Source organism: Oncorhynchus clarkii, chromosome 19, assembly GCF_045791955.1.
Source record: "Oncorhynchus clarkii lewisi isolate Uvic-CL-2024 chromosome 19, UVic_Ocla_1.0, whole genome shotgun sequence".
Classification (NCBI taxonomy): Eukaryota; Metazoa; Chordata; class Actinopteri; order Salmoniformes; family Salmonidae; genus Oncorhynchus; species Oncorhynchus clarkii.
In genome coordinates this window covers 28,661,258-28,682,082 of record NC_092165.1, presented here as the reverse complement: position 1 = coordinate 28,682,082, position 20,825 = coordinate 28,661,258, and the positions used below count along the sequence as shown (strand labels likewise).

The window sequence follows — 20,825 nt, the reverse complement described above, 5'->3', positions numbered from 1 at the left end:
TCCCAAACTTCTTCCATTTAAGAATGATGGAGGCCACCGTGTTCTTGGGTACCCTTCCCCAGATCTGTGCCCCGACACAATCCGTTCTCAGAGCTCTACGGACAATTCTTCCGACCTCATAGCTTGGTTTTTCCTCTGACGTGCACTGTCAACTGTGCCTTTCCAAATCATGCCCAATCAATTGAGCACATTCAATCAAGTCATAGAAACATCTCAAGGATGATCCATGGAAACAGGATGCACCAAGAAACTAAGGCATATATACATTTTTAAACCATTTTCCATCCTAAAATGTATTTTATTTCACCAGGTAGGCCAGTTGAGAACAAGCTCTCATTTACAACTGTGACCTAGCCAAGATAAAGCAAAGCAGTGCTACAAAAACAACAATACAGAGTTAGACATAAACAAACGTACAGTCAATAACAAAAAAGAAAAATAGAAAGATCTATGTACAGTGTGTGCAAATGTAGAGAAGTAGGAAGGTAGGCAATAAATAGGCCATAGAGCCAAAATAAATTACAATTTAGCATTAACACTGGCGTGATAGATGTGCAGATGATGATGTGCAAGTAGAGATACTGGGGTGAAAAAGAGCAAGAGGGTAAGTAATAATATGGAGATGAGGTAGCCGGGTGTGCTATTTACAGATGGGCTGTGTACAGGTTTAGTGATCGGTAAGCTGCTCTGCCAGCTGATGCTTAAAGTTAGAGAGGGAGATAAGACTTTAGAGATTTTGACAATTTGTTCCAGTCATTTGCAGCAGAGAACTGGAAGGAAAGGCGGCCAAAGGAAGTGTTGGCTTTGGGGATGACTAGGGCAATATACCTGCTGGAGCGCATGCTACGGGTAGGTGCTGCTATGGTGACCTGTGAGCTGAGAAGGCGGGGCTTTACCTGGCAAAGACTTATAGATGACATGGAGCCAGTGGGTTTGGCGAAGGATATGTAGTGAGGGCCAGCCAACGAGAGCATACAGGTCGCAGTGGTGGGTAGTATATATGGGGCTTCGGTGATAAAACGGATGGCACTGTGATAGACTGCAACCAGTTTGCTGAGTAGAGTGTTGGAGGCTATTTTGTAAATGACATCGCCGAAGTCAAAGATCGGTAGGATAGTCAGTTTTACGAGGGTATGTTTGGCGGCATGAGTGAAGGGGGCTTTGTTGCGAAATAGGAAGCCAATTCTAGATTTAATTTTGGATTGGAGATGCTTAATGTGAGTCTGGAAGGAGAGTTTACAGTCTAACCAGACACCTAGGTATTTGTAGTTGTCCACATATTCTAGGTCAGACCCGTCCAGAGTAGTGATGCTAGTCGGGCAGGAGGGTGTGGTCAGCAAATCGGTTGAAGAGCATGCACTTAGTTTTACTAGCATTTAAAAGCAGTTGGAGGCCACGGAAGGAGTGTTGTATGGCGTTGAAGCTCATTTGGAGGTTTGTTAGCATAGTGTCCAAAGAAGGGCCAGATGTATACAGACTGGTGTTGTCTGCGTAGAGGTGGATCCGATTATCACCAGCAGCAAGAGCGACATCATTGATACCCTCACTTTTGAAAAGCAACCAGGCATCCTCTGATGATGGGATGAGGTCAATATCCTTCCAGGATACCCGGGCCAGGTCGACTAGAAAGGCCGGCTCGCTGAAGTGTATTAGGGAGCTTTTGACAGTGATGAGGGGTGGTTGTTTGACCGCAGACCCATTACGCACGCAGGCAATGATCGCTGAGATCCTGGTCGAAGAAAGCATAGGTGTATTTAGAGGGCAAGCTGGTCAGGATGATATCTAAGAGGGTGCTCATGGTTACGGATTTAGGGTTGTACCTGGTAGGTTGCTTGATAATTGATGTGAGATTGAGGGCATCTAGTTTAGTTTGTAGGACGGCCGGGGTGTTAAGCATGTCCCAGTTTAGGTCACCTAACAGTATGAACTCTGAAGATAGAGGAGAGGGTGTGGAATAAGTAAATACGTGTAGAATAAGTAAAGGCTTTGATTTCTGGTAATTTATTTAAAAAAATTAAAAAATTAAATAAACAAAATTTTTAAAAAATCGATATATATATATGCAACCATTTAAATTATTTTACTGAGTTACAGTTCATCTTGGGAAAATCTGTCAATTGACAAATTCATTAGGCCGTTAATCTATGGATTTCACATGACTGGGCAGGGGCGCAGCCATGGGTGGAACATTTCTAGGCTCTTATTTCAGCTCATGAAACCAACACTTTACATTTTGTGTTCATATTTTTGTTCAGTATAGAAAGGGGGTATTAGAAAACATCTATGAAACATATGAACTCGTTACTTACTGTAAGTCGCTCTGGATAAGTGTCTGCTAAATGACAAAAATGCAAATGTACATCAAAACATAATCATGTTGAAGTAAAGACCCCTGCTAACTAATATCAACATGCTGTTACCAAATCGGTAACAGAATGACCCCAAAAAAATTCATAGTAGTCACAAACAACAGTTGGGTCACCTGCTACTGCCCTTCTGTTATGTTCAGCTCATAACTTTTTCATTTTTCTTTCTGTCGTGTGGTGGTCAAAGAAAGAGTGTGAAAACAGTCTGGACAATCTCTCCCTCTAGTTAATGTCACCTCTCCCAACTCTTACTGACACCTACCTACCCATGAGCCCCCTACCGTTCCATTGACTGTAACCAACCCTCTCACCCACTGACCGACACCGGACATCCATCTACATTGAAAAGTAGAGGGCATTTGGTCAGTCCAAATCATAGACATCCATTTCAAAGTTTGGACAGCACACTAGAGTTGGGTGATATCAACCGTTGTCCTATCGTCATTAAGTACCCATAAAACATAGTGATATAAGATGTGATCGCCCCCTATTGGCCAACTGCTAAAAATACTGCTAAGCTAGACCGCTAGCGCGAGCTTGCATGCTACAAGAGGGACGACAGGAATCATGACAAAATATATTTTGGAGCCAAATCTTCTTAAGTAGCCTATTTCTCTCTGTTGGAGCTGTAGCACAAAAGAGTGTGTCTGTGTGTGCTAATGGTGTGTGCCAACGTGCAAGTGACAGTCAAGGAGCCTCGCTGGCTGTGCTTTGTTAGATGATGATTTACAACCTAAGGGCCCAGCTGCAGAGCACGCAACTCTGATGTCCCCAGTACTGGATAATTATTCAATGATTTGCATTTTTGCCTATCTTCCTCTCTTATTAGGCCTAGGCTTCTAAATGTTGTAGGTAGGTTGTAGCCTACAGTACATTGCTAAGATAATAGGCTATGGAAATAGGCCTACTCTACACATTGTTTCTTTCATACGCTCAGCTGTAAGTCTTCCTTTTGACTTCTCATTAGATTTTTCTATTTTAAAGATTGTTTGCGCAATTTAATTTCTTGTTGCCTGTAACATTTAATTTGTCATTCAAAGTAAAGCTGTGATAGAGAATCGCCTATAGACTGACTTTCACAATTGTTCCCATTTGAAAGCTGCAACTTCAAGACATTAAATACTCTTCATAACTTTAACATCTCTTAATGCATTTGATGGGTTATTTTAAGTAGTAGGATTTGGCTATTGGTTCGCAATAGCAAGGACTAAGCTTTGCTCAACTGTAAGGTTTGTTAAACTAGAGCATAGTATAATTTACTGCATGGTACTGTACTATACTTTACTGTGATGTACTATAATCTACTGTGCTGTACTCTACTGTGATGCCCAAACTCCTGAAACAAAGACTTCTATGATTGGTACAGACTTGGTCCAGTCCAAACAAATTTAGTCTTGTTTGGGGGCTCCTTAGAATAACTGTGTAGCATAATACTGTGTAGAATAATACCAAAACATTCAAAGGAGGATATTACATATTTCTACCTTTGTGTACCTATTCAGGATACATCCCCACAAAGAGAATGACATGCATTATAATGTATTTCTCTATAGTACAGATCAGGGACCCATGATGTTATTCTGTTACCATCATTATATTACCAGGTGATAATTCACTTCACTTACTGTAGTTCAATAACCAAAATAGAGTTTTTCAAACTCAAGGAGTCATATCATAGCGGACATCTTTGAATCTTAATTCAGAGTAGATATAACAGATTTTAGGAAATTGTGGTCAAAAACAAAAAAGGTTTTACTGTCATTCTGTTACCAAACATTTACATCTGCACTGTTCTTCGAGTAAATGTGGTTTTATAAAAATGTCTGTGGAAAGTGTTAAAAGTAGTCATTGTGCATAGAGTGGTATAGTTTGTTTAACTTTGCAATCAAAACGGTTTTTGTTTGGCATACATTTTAAATTGAAGAAATCTGAGTCTGTCTTATTCTGATACCATGGAATTGCCCTAAAATAATAATGGAGTGAAAAAAGAAAGAAAATGGAAAGTAGGGGAAATTGTATGGAGGGATGGATTGAGTGAGGGCGTGAGTGAGTAAAAGTGAGTGAGGGCGTGAGTGAGTAAAAGTGAGTGAGGGCGTGAGTGAGTAAAAGTGTGAGTAAAAGTGAGTGAGGGCGTGAGTAAAAGTGAGTGAGGGCGTGAGTGAGTGAGCGAGGGCGTGAGTGAGTGAGCGAGGGCGTGAGTGAGTGAGCGAGGGCGTGAGTGAGCGAGCGAGGGCGTGAGTGAGCGAGCGAGGGCGTGAGTGAGCGAGCGAGGGCGTGAGTGAGCGAGCGAGGGCGTGAGTGAGCGAGCGAGGGCGTGAGTGAGCGAGCGAGGGCGTGAGTGAGCGGGCGAGGGCGTGAGTGAGCGAGCGAGGGCGTGAGTGAGCGAGCGAGGGCGTGAGTGAGCGAGCGAGGGCGTGAGTGAGCGAGCGAGGGCGTGAGTGAGTGAGTGAGGGCGTGAGTGAGTGAGTGAGTGAAGGAGGAGGAGAGAATAACAAAGGATGTAAAGAAGAAAGGATGGAGAAGATGTGTGGTTTGGCCCTCATAATTCATCTTAGATTGACAGGTCTGTCTAGAGCGAGGGAGGAGAAAGAAAAAAAAAGACTGGATTATATTTTATGAAAATATCCAAAATCATAGAAAGGTACTTTAGAACAAACTTTTTATAGTCTCGTACCCCTTCAAAACATTCAACCTCCAGCTGCGTACCCCCTCTAGCACCAGGGTCAAAGCACTCTCAAATGTCGTTTTTTGCCATCATTGTAAGCCTGCCACGAACACACACACAACATAAGAATGAGTGAGTTTTTGTCACAACCCAGCTCGTGGGAAGTGACAGAGCTCTAATAGGACCAGGGCACAAATAATAATAAATAATTTTGCTCTTTATTTAGTCATCTTACATCTAAATCCTTATTTGTTCATCGAAAACTGTGAATAACTCAACACAGGTTAATGAGAAGGGTGTGCTTGAAAGGATGCACAACTCTGCTGTATTGGAGAGTCTCAGTCTAAAATCATTTTCCACACACAGTCTGTGCCTGTATTTAGTTCTCATGCTTGTGAGGGCCGAGAGTCCACTCTCTCATAGGTAAGTGGTTGCAAAGGGCATCAGTGTCTTAACGGCGCGATTTGCCAAGGCAGGATACTCTGAGCGCAACCCTATCCAGAAATCTGGCAGTGGCTTCTGATTAAATGACATTTTCACAGAACCATTTGTTGCAATTTCGATGAGGCTCTCCTGTTCACATATCAGTAAGTGGACTGCAGGCAGGGCATGAAAGGGATAACGAATCCAGTTCTTTGTGTTGTCCGTTTCAGGAAAGAACCTGCATAATTGCGCACCGAGCTCACTCAGGTGCTTCACTATATCACATTTGACATGGTCCGTAAGCTTTAGTTCATTTGCACACAACAACAAAAAAATCATACAATGATTGAAAGACCTGTGTGTTGTCCTTGTTAATGCAGACAGAAAATAGCTCCAACTTCTTAATCATAGCCTCAATTTTGTCCCGCACATTGAATATAGTTGCGGAGAGTCCCGGTAATCCTAGATTCAGATCATTAAGACGATAAAAAAAACAGTCACCCAGATAGGCCAGTCATGTGAGAAATTCGTCATCATGCATGCGGTCAGACAAGTGAAAATTATCGTCAGTAAAGAAAACGTTAAGCTGGTCTCAATTCGGGATGCTGGTCTTCTCGGCAGAGTTGCAAAGAAAAAGCCAACTCTCAGACTGGCCAATAAAAATAAAATATTAAGATGGCAAAAGAAAACAGACACTGGACAGAGGAAATCTGCCTAGAAGGCCTTTATCCTGGAGTCGCCTCTTCACTGTTGACGTTGAAACTGGTGTTTTGCGGGTATCATTTAATAAAGCTGCCAGTTGATGAATGAAGCTGCAGTTTCTCAAACTAGACACTAAATGTACTTGTCCTCTTGCTCAGTTGTGCACCGGGGCCTCCCACTCCTCTTTCTATTCTGGTCAGAGCCAGTTTGCGCTGTTCTGTGAAGGGAGTAGTACACAGCGTTGTACGAGATTGGCAATTTATCGCATGGAATAGCCTTCATTTCTCAGAACAAGAATAGACTGATGAGTTTCAGAAGAAAGGTATTTGTTTCTGGCCATTTTGAGCCTGTAATCAAACCCACAAATGCTGATGCTCCAGAAACTAATCTAAAAGAAGGCCAGTTTAATTGCTTCTTTAAAAATCAGGACAATAGTTTTCAGCTGTGCTAACAATTGCAAAATGTTTTTCTAATGATCAATTAGCTAATCCAAGTTTATCATTTTAAAAAGGCTAACACAATGTGGCATTGGAACACAGGAGTGATGGTTGCTGATAATGGGCCTCTGTACGCCTATGTAGATATTCCATTTAAAACTACAATAGTAATTTACAACATGAACACTGTATTTCTGAGCAATTTGATATTATTTTAATGGACAACGGGTTTTTTTTCTTCTTTTCTTTCAATAACAAGGACATTTCTAAGTGTCCCCAAACTTTTTAAATGGTAGAACTAAACTGAACAAGTTCCACAGACATGTGACTAACAGAAATGGAATAATGTTAGATTAAAAATTAAATTAAATTAACAGTCAGTATCTGGTGTGGCCACCAGCTGCATTAAGTACTGCAGGGCATCTCTTCCTCATGGCACCAGATTAGCCCGTTCTTGCTGTGAGATGTTACCCTGCTCTTCCACCAAGGCTCCAGGACATTTCTGGGGGGAATGGCCCTAGCCTCACCCTCCGAGCAAACAGGTCCCAGACGTGCTGAATGGGATTGAGATCCGGGCCGTTCGCTGGCCATGTCAGAACACTGACATTTATGTCTTGCAGGAAATCACGCACAGAACGAGCAGCATGGCTGGTGGCATTGTCATGTCAGGATGAGCCTGCAGAAAGGGTACCACATGAGGGACGAGGATGCCTTCCCTGTAACGCACAGTGTTGAGATTGCCTGCAATAACAACAAGCTCAGTCCGATGATGCTGTGACACACCGCCCCAGACCATGACGGACCTTCCACCTCCAAATCGATTCCGCTTCAGAGTACAGGCCTCGGTATAACGCGCATTCCTTCGACGATAAACGCGAATCGGACCATCACCCCTGGTGAGACAAAACCGCGACTCGTCAGTGTAGAACAATTACATACACCTTAGCCAAAAACATTTAAACTCAGTTTTTCACAATTCCTGACATTTTATCCCAGTAGGTCAGTTAGGATCACTACTTTAAATAATGTGAAATGTCCAAATAATAGTAGAGAGATTTATTTAAGCTTTTATTTCTTTCATCACATTCCCAGTGGGTGAGAAGTTTACATACACTCAATTAGTATTTGGTAGCATTGCCTTTAAATTGTATAACTTGGGTCAAACTTTTTGGGTAGCCTTCCACAAGCTTCCCACAATAAGTTGGGTGAATTTTGGCCCATTCCGCCTGACAGAGCTGATGTAACTGAGTCAGGTTTGTAGGCCTCCTTGCTCGCACACGCTTTTCCAGTTCTGCCCACACATTTTCTATGGGATTGAGGTCAGGGCTTTGCGATGGCCACTCCAATACCTTGATTTTGTTGTCTTTAAGCCATTTTGCCACAGCTTTGGAAATATGCTTGGAGTCATTGTCCAATTGGAAGACCCTCCAAACATAACAATGGTCATTATGGGCAAACAGTTCTACTTTTGTTTCATCAGACCAGAGGACATTTCTCAAAAAAGTATGATCTTTGTCCTCATGTTTTACAGCAGTGGCTTCTTCCTTGCTGAGCAGCCTTTCAGGTTACAGATACTTTTGTACCCGTTTCCTCCAGCATCTTCCTTTGATGTTGTTTGCTGTTGTTCTGGGATTGATTTGCACTTTTCGCACCAAAGTACATTCATCTCTAGGAGACAGAACACATCTCCTTCCTGAGCGGTATGACGGCTGTGTGGTCCCGTGGTGTTTATACTTGCGTACTATTGTTTGTACAGATGAACGTGGTACCTTCAGGCGTTTGGAAATTGCTCCCAAGGATCAACCAGACTTGTGGAGGTCTACAATTCTTTTTCTGAGGTCTTGGCTGATTTCTTTAGATTTTCCCATGATGTCAAGCAAAGAGGCACTGAGTTTGAAGGTAGCCTTGAAATACATCCACAGGTACACCTCCAATTCACTCAAATGATGTCAATTAGCCTATCAGAAGCTCCAAAGGAGTGACAAACGGTACCCCAAATTTCATGGGTTAAGAGAAACATGACATCTTCTTCTGGAATTTTCCAAGCTGTTTAAAAGGCACAGTCAACTTAGTGTATGTAAACTTCTGACCCACTGGAATTGTGATACAGTGAATTATAAGTGAACTAATCTGTCTGTAAACAATTGTTGGAAAAAGTACTTGTGTCATGCCCAAAGTAGATGTCCTAACCGATTTGCCAAAACTATAGTTTGATGATAAGAAATGTGTGGAAGGGGCCTCCCGGGTGGCGCAGTGGTTAAGGGCGCTGTACTGCAGGTCCGTGGGGCGATGCACAATTGGCCTATCGTCGTCCGGGTTAGGGAGGGATTGGTCGGTAGGGATCTCCTTGTCTCATCGCGCACCAGCGACTCCTGTGGCGGGCCGGGCGCAGGGCGCGCTAGCCAAGGTTGCCAGGTGCACGGTGTAGCCTCCGACACATTGGTGCGGCTGGCTTCCGGGTTGGATGCGCGCTGTGTTAAGAAGCAGTACGGGTTGTGTGTCGGAGGACGCATGACATTCAGCCTTCGTCTCTCCCGAGCCCGTACGGGAGTTGTAGCAATGAGACAAGATAGTAGCTACTACAACAATTGGATACCACGAAATTGGGGAAAAAAAGGGGTAAAATTAAAAATTAAATAAAAAAAATAAAAAAATGTGTGGAGTGGTTGAAAAACGAGTTTTAATGACTCCAACCTAAGCACATGTAAACTTCCGACTTCAACTGCACACACACAATAGTCGTTCCAGAGTCAGATCTCTGCTAGTTTTAAAGTTATGGCCCATTTTATACAGAGAAATTGGCATAGTAGGCAATGTAACCAATCACTGCGCTCCTTTTACTTGTATGGTTGCACATCCTGTAAATTACCAGGAGGTTGTTGGTAATGCTTACAAATTGGATCCTAATTTTGAAAAAAGCAGAGATCCTACTCTGGAAACTTGATATTGGGCGGCAGGTAGCCAAGTGGTTAGAGCGATGGACTTGTAACCACAAGGTTGCAAGATCGAATCCCCGAGCTGACAAGGTAAAAATCTGTTGTTCTGCCCGTGAACAAGGCAGTTAACTCACTGTACCTAGGCCGTCATTGAAAATAAGAATTTGTTCTAATCTGACTTGCCTAGCTAGTTAAGATATATTTATGACCATAGATTGTCATGTCCAACAACATATAGAAAAATGTGCCTATTTTTAAATATATATATATATATATATTCTATGTTTACACTTGTCAATTTTCATAAATTAATGTTTGAAAATTGTTATTTAAATACTACTCATATTACAGAGCAAGCGGTAAATCTTCATATGGCACACATTTTTGCTTTGTAGCAATTAGAGGAAACATAAGTCTTTTTTTTAAAGTCATAAATGTACCAACTCCGATTCATTATTTCTCAGTTATGCTTAAAGATACAAATGTCAAAAATATGTTACAAATCCTTCCTCCAAAGGACCATTCATTCTATGGGATACAATTTTGTGAAAATCACCAACAGAGTATTTGTTTGTCCTGGTTTCATGTGGCATTACCCAAAAGGAGAGGATTAAATGGGATGAGAATGAGGGGAGAAGGAGAAGAGGAGTGAGCAGGATGAGAATGAGGGGAGCAACAGAGAAATTTTGATTTAAAGAGGGGAGTGACGAAAGTCCTTCCACTGGCTGCCTGCTCCTGTAAATGCACACACTCTCTTCAATTCCCCTGTGGCGCACACGCAGTAATTACCCAAAAGCCTTCACACTAATGACCTCCGTCGTTGGCTGGGCCTACTGGACAAACACATTATTACTATTATAATAATAATAATAATAATAATAATAATAATAATAATAATAATAATACACAATTACTGTGGACACGGGAGGGGGGCATGTCATTATCATAACAATCCTACACCACATCAACACTATAGCCCTACTGGGATAAACAGTTTCCATAAACACTGCACATGATGAAATGCCTTGGGCCTACATCTCTAATGTACAACTGCACTATGTATGGGATATGGAGCACTGTGGGACAGTTTCCTGGACCCAGATTCTCCTTTGAAAGATATTTTAAGTCCAGGAATAGGATGAAACGCTGAATTGTGCCTACTAGGGGAAGCATACGTGTCAGTGCTGTTGTCCTGCTGTGGATGGATACACTGTCATTGCTGTAACCCTGTTCTTAACAGGCTGACAACTACAGTCACTGCTGTTTACCGTCGCTCAGTAAACAGGATGTCATTCCCATTGCATGTAATTCCTGTAACTCAGCTGCCGCACTAAACAGGCTGTCAGTCCCATGACTCTGCCACACTGAACAGGCTGATGACATCCTGTCATTCCCGTTACTGCTGCAATAAAGACTAAACAGACTAAGAGATGCCACGGTCACATCACATACAGTACCAGTCAAAAGTTTGGACACACTTACTCATTCAAGGGGGTTTCCTTTATTTTTACTATGTTCTACATTGTAGAATAATAGTGAAGACATCAAAACTATGAAATAACCCTTTTGGAATCATGTGGTAACCAAGAAAATTGTGTTAAACAAATCAAAATATATTTTATATTTGAGATTCTTCCAAGTAGCCACCCTTTGCCTTGTTGGCAACTTTGCACACTCTTGGCATTCTCTCAACCAGCTTCACCTGGAATGCTTTTCCAACAGTCTTGAAGGAGTTCCCACATATGCGGAGTACTTGTTGGCTGCTTTTCCTTCACTCGGCGGTCCGACTCATCCCAAACCATCTCAATTGGGTTGAGGTCAGGGGATTGTGGCAGCCAGGTCATCTGATGCAGCACTCCATCAATCTCCTTCTTGGTCAAAAAGCCCTTACACAGCCTGGGGGTGTGTTTGGGGTCATTATGCTGTTGAAAAACAAAATTATAGTGGGACTAAGTGCAAACCAGATGGGATGGCGTATTGCTGCAGAATGCTGTGGTAGCCATGCTGGTAAAGTGTGCCTTGAATTCTAAATAAATCACTGGCAGTGTCACTAGCAAAGCACCCCCACACCATTACACATCCTCCTCCATGCTTCATGGTGAGAACCACACATGCGGAGATCATCCGTTCACCTACTCTGCGTCTCACAAAGACATGTCGGTAGGAACCAAAAATCTCCAATTTGGACTCATAAGACCAAAAGGACAGATTTCCAACGGTCTAATGTCAATTGCTCATGTTTCTTGGCCCAAGCAAGTCTCTTTTTATTATTGGTGTCCTTTAGTAGTGCCTGATTTGCAGCAATTTGACCATGAAGGCCTGATTCACACGTTCTCCTCTGAACAGTTGATGTTGAGATGTGTCTGTTACTTGAACTCTGTGAAGCAGTTATTTGGGCTGCAATTTCTGACGCTGGTAACTAATGAGCTCATCCTCTGCAGCAGAAGTAACTCTGGGTCTTCCGTTCCTGTGGCGGTCCTCATGAGAGCCAGTTTCATCATAGCGCTTGATGGTTTTTGCACTTGAAGAAACTTTCAAAGTTCTTGACATTTTCTGCATTGACTGACCTTCATGTCTTAACTTCTTTGGGACGGGGGCAGTAGTTTCACCTCCAGATGAAAAGCGTATCCAAAGTAAACAGCCTGCTACTCAGACCCAGAAGCTAAGATTTGCATATTAGTAGATTTGGATAGAATACACTCTGAAGTTTCTAAAACGGTTTGAATCATGTCTGTGAGTACAACAGAACTTATTTGGCAGGCGAAACCCCGAGGACAAACCGTTCAGATTTTTTGGGGGGGAGGGTCACTCTTTTCAATGGGTGTTCATTGGGAATCCAGATTTCTAATCAACTTTCCTGCAGTTCCTATCGCTTCCACTGGATGTCAACAGTCTTTAGAAATCGGTTGAGGTTTTTCCTTTGAGAAATGAAGAAGTAACACTGTTCAGAATGAGGCTCGAGTCTAGTGTACTCTTTGTTAGAGGCGCGCAACCTGAAAGCACGCTCCACTGTTTTCCTCCGGTATTGAACACAGTATATCCCGTCTTCAATTTTATTGATTATTTACGTAAAAAAATACCTAAAGTTGTATTACAACAGTAGTTTGAAATGTTTGGACAATGCTTACAGGTAACTTTTGAGATATTTTGTAGTCACGTGGCGCAAGTTGGAACCTGTGTTTTTTGGGATCAAACACGCCAAATAAATGGATATTTTGGATATATATATCGACGGAATTAATCGAACAAAAGGACCATTTGTGATGTTTATGGGACATATTGGAGTGCCAACAGAAGAAGCTCGTCAAAGGTAAGACATTAATTATATTTTTATTTCTGCGTTTTGTGTCGCGCCTGCAGGGTTAAAATATGCTTTTCTCTCTTTGTTTACTGGGGTGCTATCCTCAGATAATAGCATTGTTTGCTTTTGCCATAAAGCATTTTTGAAATCTGACACGTTGGCTGGATTCACAACAAGTGTAGCTTTAATTTGGTATATTGAATGTGTGATTTCATCAAAGTTAAAAAAAAAATGTAATTTATTTGAATTTGGCACTCTGCATTTTCACTGGATGTTGGCCACTGTCCCACATATCCCAGAGAGGTTAAAGTAATGATGGACTGTCATTTCTCTTTGGTTATTTGAGCTGTTCTTGCCATAATATGGACTTGGTCTTCTACCAAATAGGGCTATCTTCTGTATACCAACCCTACCTTGTCACAACACAACTGATTGGCTCAAACGCATTAAGAAGGAAAGAAATTCCACAAATTAACTTTTAAGAAGGCACACCTGTTAATTGAAATGCATTCCAGGTGACTACCTCTTGAAGCAGGTTCAAAGAATGCCAAGTGTGCAAAGCTGTCATCAAGGCAAAGGGTGGCTATTTGAAGAATCTCAAATATAAAATATATTTGGATTTGTTTAACACTTTTTTGGTTACTACATGATTCCATATGTGTTAATTCATAGTTTTGTTGTCGTCGCTATTATTCTACAATGTAGAAAATAGTAAAATTAAGAAAAACCTTGGAATGAGAAAGTGTGTCCAAACTTTTGACTGGTACTGTATATCCATACATAAATGGCCTGCCTGCCCTGCAGATAGCAAAAGTCTGAGGGATAGGCTACATACAGTTGTTACATTCCCATAAATGCCGCACTAAACAGGCTGATAGCATGTCATTCCTGTAACTCTGCCGTACTAAACAAGCTAAAAGACAAGGCATGTCACTATCAAATACTTACTCTATGCCTTGCAGATTGCAAAAAAAACCTGTCTGCCCCTTACAGTCTCTTTGTAAAAAAGGCTGATGACGACATGTCAAGCCTGTAACTCTGCCTCACTAAACAGGTTGAAAGACATGTCAATGTCATACCTCCAATACACTGCATGTGCTGACCTGCAGATGGCAAAATGCCAAAGGATACATATTCTAATGTCATCTCTACTCAATATAATCTGATGATCTCATCCATAGAAGAAGCTGAACGTAATTCTGCGTCCCAAATGGCACTCTCGTCCTACATAGTGCACTACAATCGGGAATAGAGTACCATTTGGGACACAGACTATGTATATCAGTCTATTACTATATTAATGTCATGTGTCACTTCTGCTTGGATGAGTGAATGACTGAATAAAAGTGTGACAGTATGAGGTCTGTGTACATTTGAGTGAGTGCAGTTGTGTGAATCGAACTGTGTGTCTGTATGTGTCAGTTTTTGTGGGGTTGTGTGTTGCGTGCGGGTTAGGGCTGGACGGTACATCATATTTGTCCACACACACACACACACACACACACACACACACACACACACACACACACACACACACACACACACACACACACACACACACACACACACACACACACACACACACACACACACACAGATGACCGTTCGGTTAGAGTTTTTACTTTACCTTCTATAATGGTATTTCAATGTTTGGTTTGGTAGCCCTTTCCTGCTGTCAATTGACCTAGTGGCCTCATGGCACATGTTATCAATGTTCTTCATAATTTTACAATTAATAAAATAAAGTGTAAAAATCAGAAAATCCTGTGTTTCTATGTCAAACAGCTGTGTTATATTTCAGCATTCTGTGATGTATATAAAGTGTAATATTGGGATGCAAACTCACAATGTAATACATTTCAACTCTATATTTGATATGGTACAGTGGTCTTCTTTTTTAAGCCCATAACCATGTGTGTGAGGTGTATACTTTTCTTTTCAAAGTAGATTTGTTTAAGACTACCAAGAAATACTCTGTGTGACCCTGATTTAGCCCACTGCAGTCAAAGGTTAAATGTAATACATGCCCGTAATATCTCCTGCCGTCACTTGAGCACTTGCTGTCAGTGTTGCCAATTAGCAACTTTGTCGCTATATTTAGCGAGTTTTCAGGCCTCTTCAGTGACTTTTATTGGTAAGAGTCTAGCGACAAATTCAGATACTTTTCAGGCTACCTTTGAGGAGTTTCTATCGTTTTGATAGCATTTTGCAACTTTTCCCACTCAATTCTGCCGCAAACAAGAGTGGGAGAAGCTGTCTAACAGAAGTCACAGTAACGGCCCACACAGGCAGAGAAGCACAAGGATAGGGGGTGCAGCTGTGCCACAGCAATGCAAATTGGTGCTGTGGTGTAGTCGCGGCAAAGGCAAAACATAATCTAGCCACAAATAAGGGAGACAATAGCGATTCTCACTGAAAAATTGTTGGCAACACTGCTTGCTGTGCCATTCACTCTGTCATTGACTGTCTGCATGTTCAGATGCAACAAGATGTTGGTGACAACAATGCTGATTTCCACTTTGCTACTCAATATAAATCCACAAGTGTCATATAATTACACTTGTAGTTTGTGTGTGTGTGTGTGTGTGTGTGTGTGTGTGTGTGTGTGTGTGTATGTATATATATTCTTACAAGTTGTGGCTAAAAGTGTTTTCCGATAATGCTAATCGCTAATTCTGGCTGGTTAGCTAGCGAAATGTACAATGTGTCGGAGCAAACGTATAGCCTGATACAGGAACGTCACTAGAGATTCAGGAATAGGGGGGCTAAGCCTCTTTTAGGGGGGGTCTGGCATACTCCCTCCTGTCCGTTTACTGTTAGCTAGCAGTCTCAAGCCACAGAAGTAGCTAACGTTAACCAAAATGTTAGCTACAAGTAGGCCTAATGGTGCATGTTACACGAGATAGCGGTAAATTGCCGCGTGCCGCTTAGGCCTATTGAGACTCACTTGTGGGCGTGCTGGCAGCATATAGCAGCACATTCGATTGTGCGTCAAGAAATCACCATATCAAATTTGCTATTCATTATTAAATGGGTACATAGTTCAATAGTAATATCCTCTAAACGCTCTGGTGACAAACTTTGCTGCCCTGTTTCCAATTGTCCACATGGCTGGGTGAACCTATTCAGGTAAGTAAATAGATTTTGAAAACGTTTTTAAAAAACGATGCATTATGAGCTAACTAGCTACAGTGCAGGCTAACTCAAATGAGCTGCTAAATGAGCTAGCTAGTTGGCTAGCTAGCCATCTAGCCAACTTCACATACTGTATAGATAGTAGCTGGTGATATTTAATTCCCTTAGCTAGCTAACTTCATATTAGCTAGCTATCTTGATGTACTTATCACTGTAAAAAAAAAAAACTCCAAATGCATTTGTAGGTCGCTAGCTATGGAGGGTGAAAGGATAGCAGCCTCAACTGTCAAAGTGAGAGTAGGCTATTCTGGATAGGGCAGATACTTGTGTAGTTCCAGTACCTAGAAATGAGGATGGAGATAATAATAACATAATATTCAGTGTGGTGCAATTTGACTAGCTCTCTTTATCTGAGGACAGAAAACCTATCAAGAAAATTACTTTATTATATGAAAGCCTGTCTACATATGAAGAGGTCCCAATGAAGAGCAGTGGTTCTCAGTCCTGGGGACTCAGAGGTGCACATTTTTGTTTTTGCCATAGCGCTGCACAGCTGATTCAAATGATCAACTCATCAAGCTTTGAGTGGTATTTATGTATTCATTTGTGATGCTATCCTTAACATGATCCTGCTGTTGTCACATGCACGTGCGTCAATCAATCCAATGTTATCATGATTCGTTATAAGGGATATTATACTTTAGTAATCCACAATGACCTGGTGATGTAAAAGTCTAATAAATACATTCTCTTCCATATTCCTACAGATACCTTGTAACTGGAGATTCCTTCAAAATGATTGCCTACAGTTAATGTGTAGGGCACTGCAAGGTTGGGTGACCAGAGCCATCTGGGACTGCCTCCTGAAGGAATTCAGGTGGGTGAAGGCTACCTATGTCCTGCATAACTTCATGAGGATGGACACGAGGACCAGGAGGGGATCTGCAGCTCGCGCCGTGTGCCAGAGGAGAAGTCTGCTGCTCTGCAGGATGTTTCAAGGTTGGGGTCCAACAACGCAGCAAGAGAGGCAATCCATGTGCAGGAGATCTTCACCTCCTACTTCTTCAAAGAGGGCGCTGTTCCCTGGCAACACCATAGACTACACTATGCACAACCAAAGGCTCTTAAGAGCACTTCATATTGCAATAAGAGTATTGTTCCATTTACTTAGCTATGTCAACTGCAGTTACTCAATTCCTAGTTTCTTTCCCTTGATTTCTACTTCTCAGGTGAGGGTGCTGTTTAGGTAAGGGTGTTATGTCTGTACAAAAACAGGCTATTTTAAATACACCCATATTGAAAATAATGTAGAACAATTAGACACCCTATTACCCACACGCTCATGTATCAATCTGATTGATGGATTGTGTTGTGCAGTAAGCAGGCTCAGGTGTATAACTGTGGCACCTTCCACCTTCAAAGAATAGGCAAGAGGGCCAACCATGGAGAATAGTAAGACACTTCATTATTTCTAGAACTAAGCTATATTGTTTGCCCATTCATGTTTTTCAGTATAAAGTACTCTGCAGCCACTTAGTGTGGACACCAGGTGAGGCCACACACAGATTCCTGTTGAACACCATCTCTTTAACTACCTTATTTTCTCAATAAGTCTCTCTCCCCTTCACTTCATCCCACTCTCCTCTTCTCCCTAAATCCTCTAGGTTATATCAGCTGTGTCGGTGAACTGGCTACATAGAGGACACAGCATGATCAGAGGTGAGAGGTCACTTGGTGAGGTCAACAGGAAGTATTATTAAAGAGATGCTTTACATTGAAATAGAGATGCTGTAGTCCCACAGTTAATGATCCAAGGTCAGTTTTGCATTTCACCTCCTGATTATTATGATGACTAACAATTGTCATAAATTGTTATAAATGCACAACAGATGTGCATTGAAGTACAGATTGAACTTGTATTTATAATGCATGTAAACACTTGGATAATGAACTTCTTTCAATAAACCATTTCACATTCTCTACTGGATGAAATACTACACCTATCCTGTTTCAGATCAATGCAGATGAAGGGCATTAGATATTGAGATGAACCGGTTTTAGAGTATTTACACGGTGCATAGGAAGTGTAGTGTACTGGGGGGGGGGGGGGTTTAAATGTTATTTCTGTATATATGAATTACAAATCAGCCTTTAACTAGTTAAATCATGTTTCTAGTCTATTAGTTACAATGTATAACCATTGATGTTCCAGAACCAAGATTGGTAAACACTGTTGAAGTGTAATACATACATGCAGACACAGCATCATTCAAAGACTGGAATTTGAAATTCCTGGTAATGGATATGACTGAAAAATAATCTCCAAGACATTCATACCTGAACTGCACCTTTATTTGCCAAGGTAGAGTACATGATCAGTGAATATATTAAATGTACAGGCCACAATGTGGGGATCTCATGCATGGTAATAACTACATGTATCTTGCATCTTGCATCTTTGGCTTGCATCTTTGGCACTAAGTTATTTTATATTCTACTCAATCCATAGGCTTCATTAATGTAATTCAGACTGTTTTGAAGTTGATACAACTGGCTATGATAGCTGAGGTTCATAGCTAGGTTCTGAACTAATATGTATACCAAACTTTTGGGTCGATACACAGATCGGCTAGATAGCTACACATCCATAGGCATACAGGTATTTTTTATCCTCCACTGCACAATAAGCAAGAACATATCTAGTTATGTTATTTCATCTATCTGCAATGCATGGCAAATATCAGCAAGGCAAGCTTACAAAATTGTACATTCAATTTCCAGTAAATGCTTTAGCTAGATAGATTCTTTATGTCTACTGTTTCACAAGACGACAGCCTGGTTTGCTGGTTGTTTCAGGAGTCCCTAAAACATTAAACAACCAGAATTACAATTTCATACTTATGTCACGACACCCATAAATCATAAAGCTAGCAGGCTAATGTTAGCTAGTCAGCTAGCTTGCTGAATCACAATTATAATAAATTAACTTTATGATAAAAATATGCATAATTCATTGGTCTCTATATTAACTAACATATTCCAGTCAACTGTATATTTTCTGCATGATTCATTATGATATTATAATCACTTACATTTGCTTCCATCCTAGTATTTTTGTCAGCCATCTTTTGCTGAAGAAAGTAACAGTCACTAACGCATGCACCAGCAGCCTCCTCCCAGGTCCTAGTGTCCGCCCGGTAAGGCATTTAAGATGCGATGGAACAGTTGACGAAAAAAAGAGAAATCACAGAAAATATATGGACTGATATATTGATCTATTTTAGGGGGGCTAATGAATATTTTAGGCATAGCAACATCCCTGGCCTGATACTAGTGCTGGTGTAGGCCTAGATCAGCATGTTGTTTGTGCAAAGGTATCTCTTAAATCAGAAAGGAATAGGTGAAGCATGAACATAGCTAGCATAGTTAGCAAGCACTAACAAAACATGTAATGTAACATCTAATTTGGATCCCGTGTGAAATACTGACTCCTACCCGGTCACAATAATTCCACCCTGGCTTTTCATTCGTTGTCATGTCAAACAACAATGTATTCAAAATGTTGCACACTATATTCCAACTATAGAATTAGAATAATCATTCTATTTCCATGATCGATCCCAACAGTTCACCAATTAATTAGGCCTCGAATTCTTGCCCATATCATGCAGCACTACGTGGAACCGCGTCGGAATTATAACACGAATGCAGGAAATGCAGAAACGGGTGAAAATGCTGTAAATTATTTTGGGTTGAAGTTGGATTGAACAACAAAACAATCAGAGTGGAGAAAGACCCTTTGAAATACCTTCTAAATGTAGGTTGTTGCCACCCTAGGGTCATAAACTACTGATAAACGATATTTAGATATTTTTATTATTCAAATACCGTAAAAAATTTGATATTTTGCCAATATCGCCCAACCCTAGTATAGTGTGTGTCTTTATTTAGAACGGTAGGCACTATATGATTGGATCAGGACAGGTCCCCTGACAAAGGAGGCTACAGCTGTGCTGCTGCAGCTGGATTCAGGAGATGCAGAGCTGAGAGGAAAGTGTGACCTACACACATCTCATTATTCTGCCTGGCCCTACACAATACTTGACAGAACACACGCACACAAACATATGATGAAGATGGAATCAAGAGAAAACAGACAGTAGCTACCTCTCTCCAAGGATGGTGTTCTGTGTGTTCAGGGCAGGAGAGGTCAGAGTTAACAGATGTAATCTATCTCCCTCGCTTTACCTGGATTAACAGTACAGCTGTTTGAGCTGAGCCCTCTCACTCCACCCCCGCTTGTCCCCCTTTCTACTCTCTCTCACGCACACCAAGCTAGAGAGGGTGAAAAAAGAATCTGAGCATGACAGACAAGCAGTGCTAGAGAGTAAAAGAAAGGGATAGAATGAAAAGAGAGAAGGGGGAGAGAGACATAGAAAGAAGAGACAAAGACTAACTGTCCACAAAAATACAAAATAAATCTACCTTTATGAGCCCACATTTCACCCTCTCTGGACTAGTGTTGCACGGTATACCGATACTTAGGTGCTTTTTCAACCCCCCTACCAAAAAAAGTTTGGTACTAAATTGTTTGTTATGTTCCGTACTTAGGTGATGCACCGATATGACAACAACAACAAAATCTCCCCAATTTCATGGTATCCAATTGTTAGTAGTTACTATCTTGTCCCGTACGGGCTCAGGAGAGACGAAGGTCGAAAGCCATGCGTCCTCCGAAACACAACCCAACCAAGCTGCACTGCTTCTTAAAGGTATAGGGGAAGGGGACAGCATTTTCACTTTGGGATAAATAGTGTGCCCAATTTCAACTTCCTGCTACTCATGACAAGAATATAAGAT

At 41.4% G+C, this 20,825-nt stretch overlaps 1 protein-coding gene across 16 annotated transcripts in view; it reads right to left on the bottom strand.

The window, feature by feature from the left end:
* The window catches only part of LOC139375010 (gephyrin-like), a 127,835-nt gene that overhangs the window by 83,156 nt on the left and 23,854 nt on the right, over window positions 1-20,825 (bottom strand). The window contains exon 1 of one of the 16 annotated variants that reach the window (XM_071116353.1): window positions 11,232-11,459. The exons of 13 other annotated variants lie outside the window; for them this stretch is intronic. In XM_071116353.1, coding sequence (XP_070972454.1) covers window positions 11,232-11,373 — 142 coding nt within the window. In that variant the 5' untranslated portion in view covers window positions 11,374-11,459. Of the gene's footprint in view, window positions 1-11,231; window positions 11,460-20,825 lie in introns of those variants that run through there. 2 more of the 16 variants (XM_071116367.1, XM_071116360.1) reach the window with 2 other exon arrangements.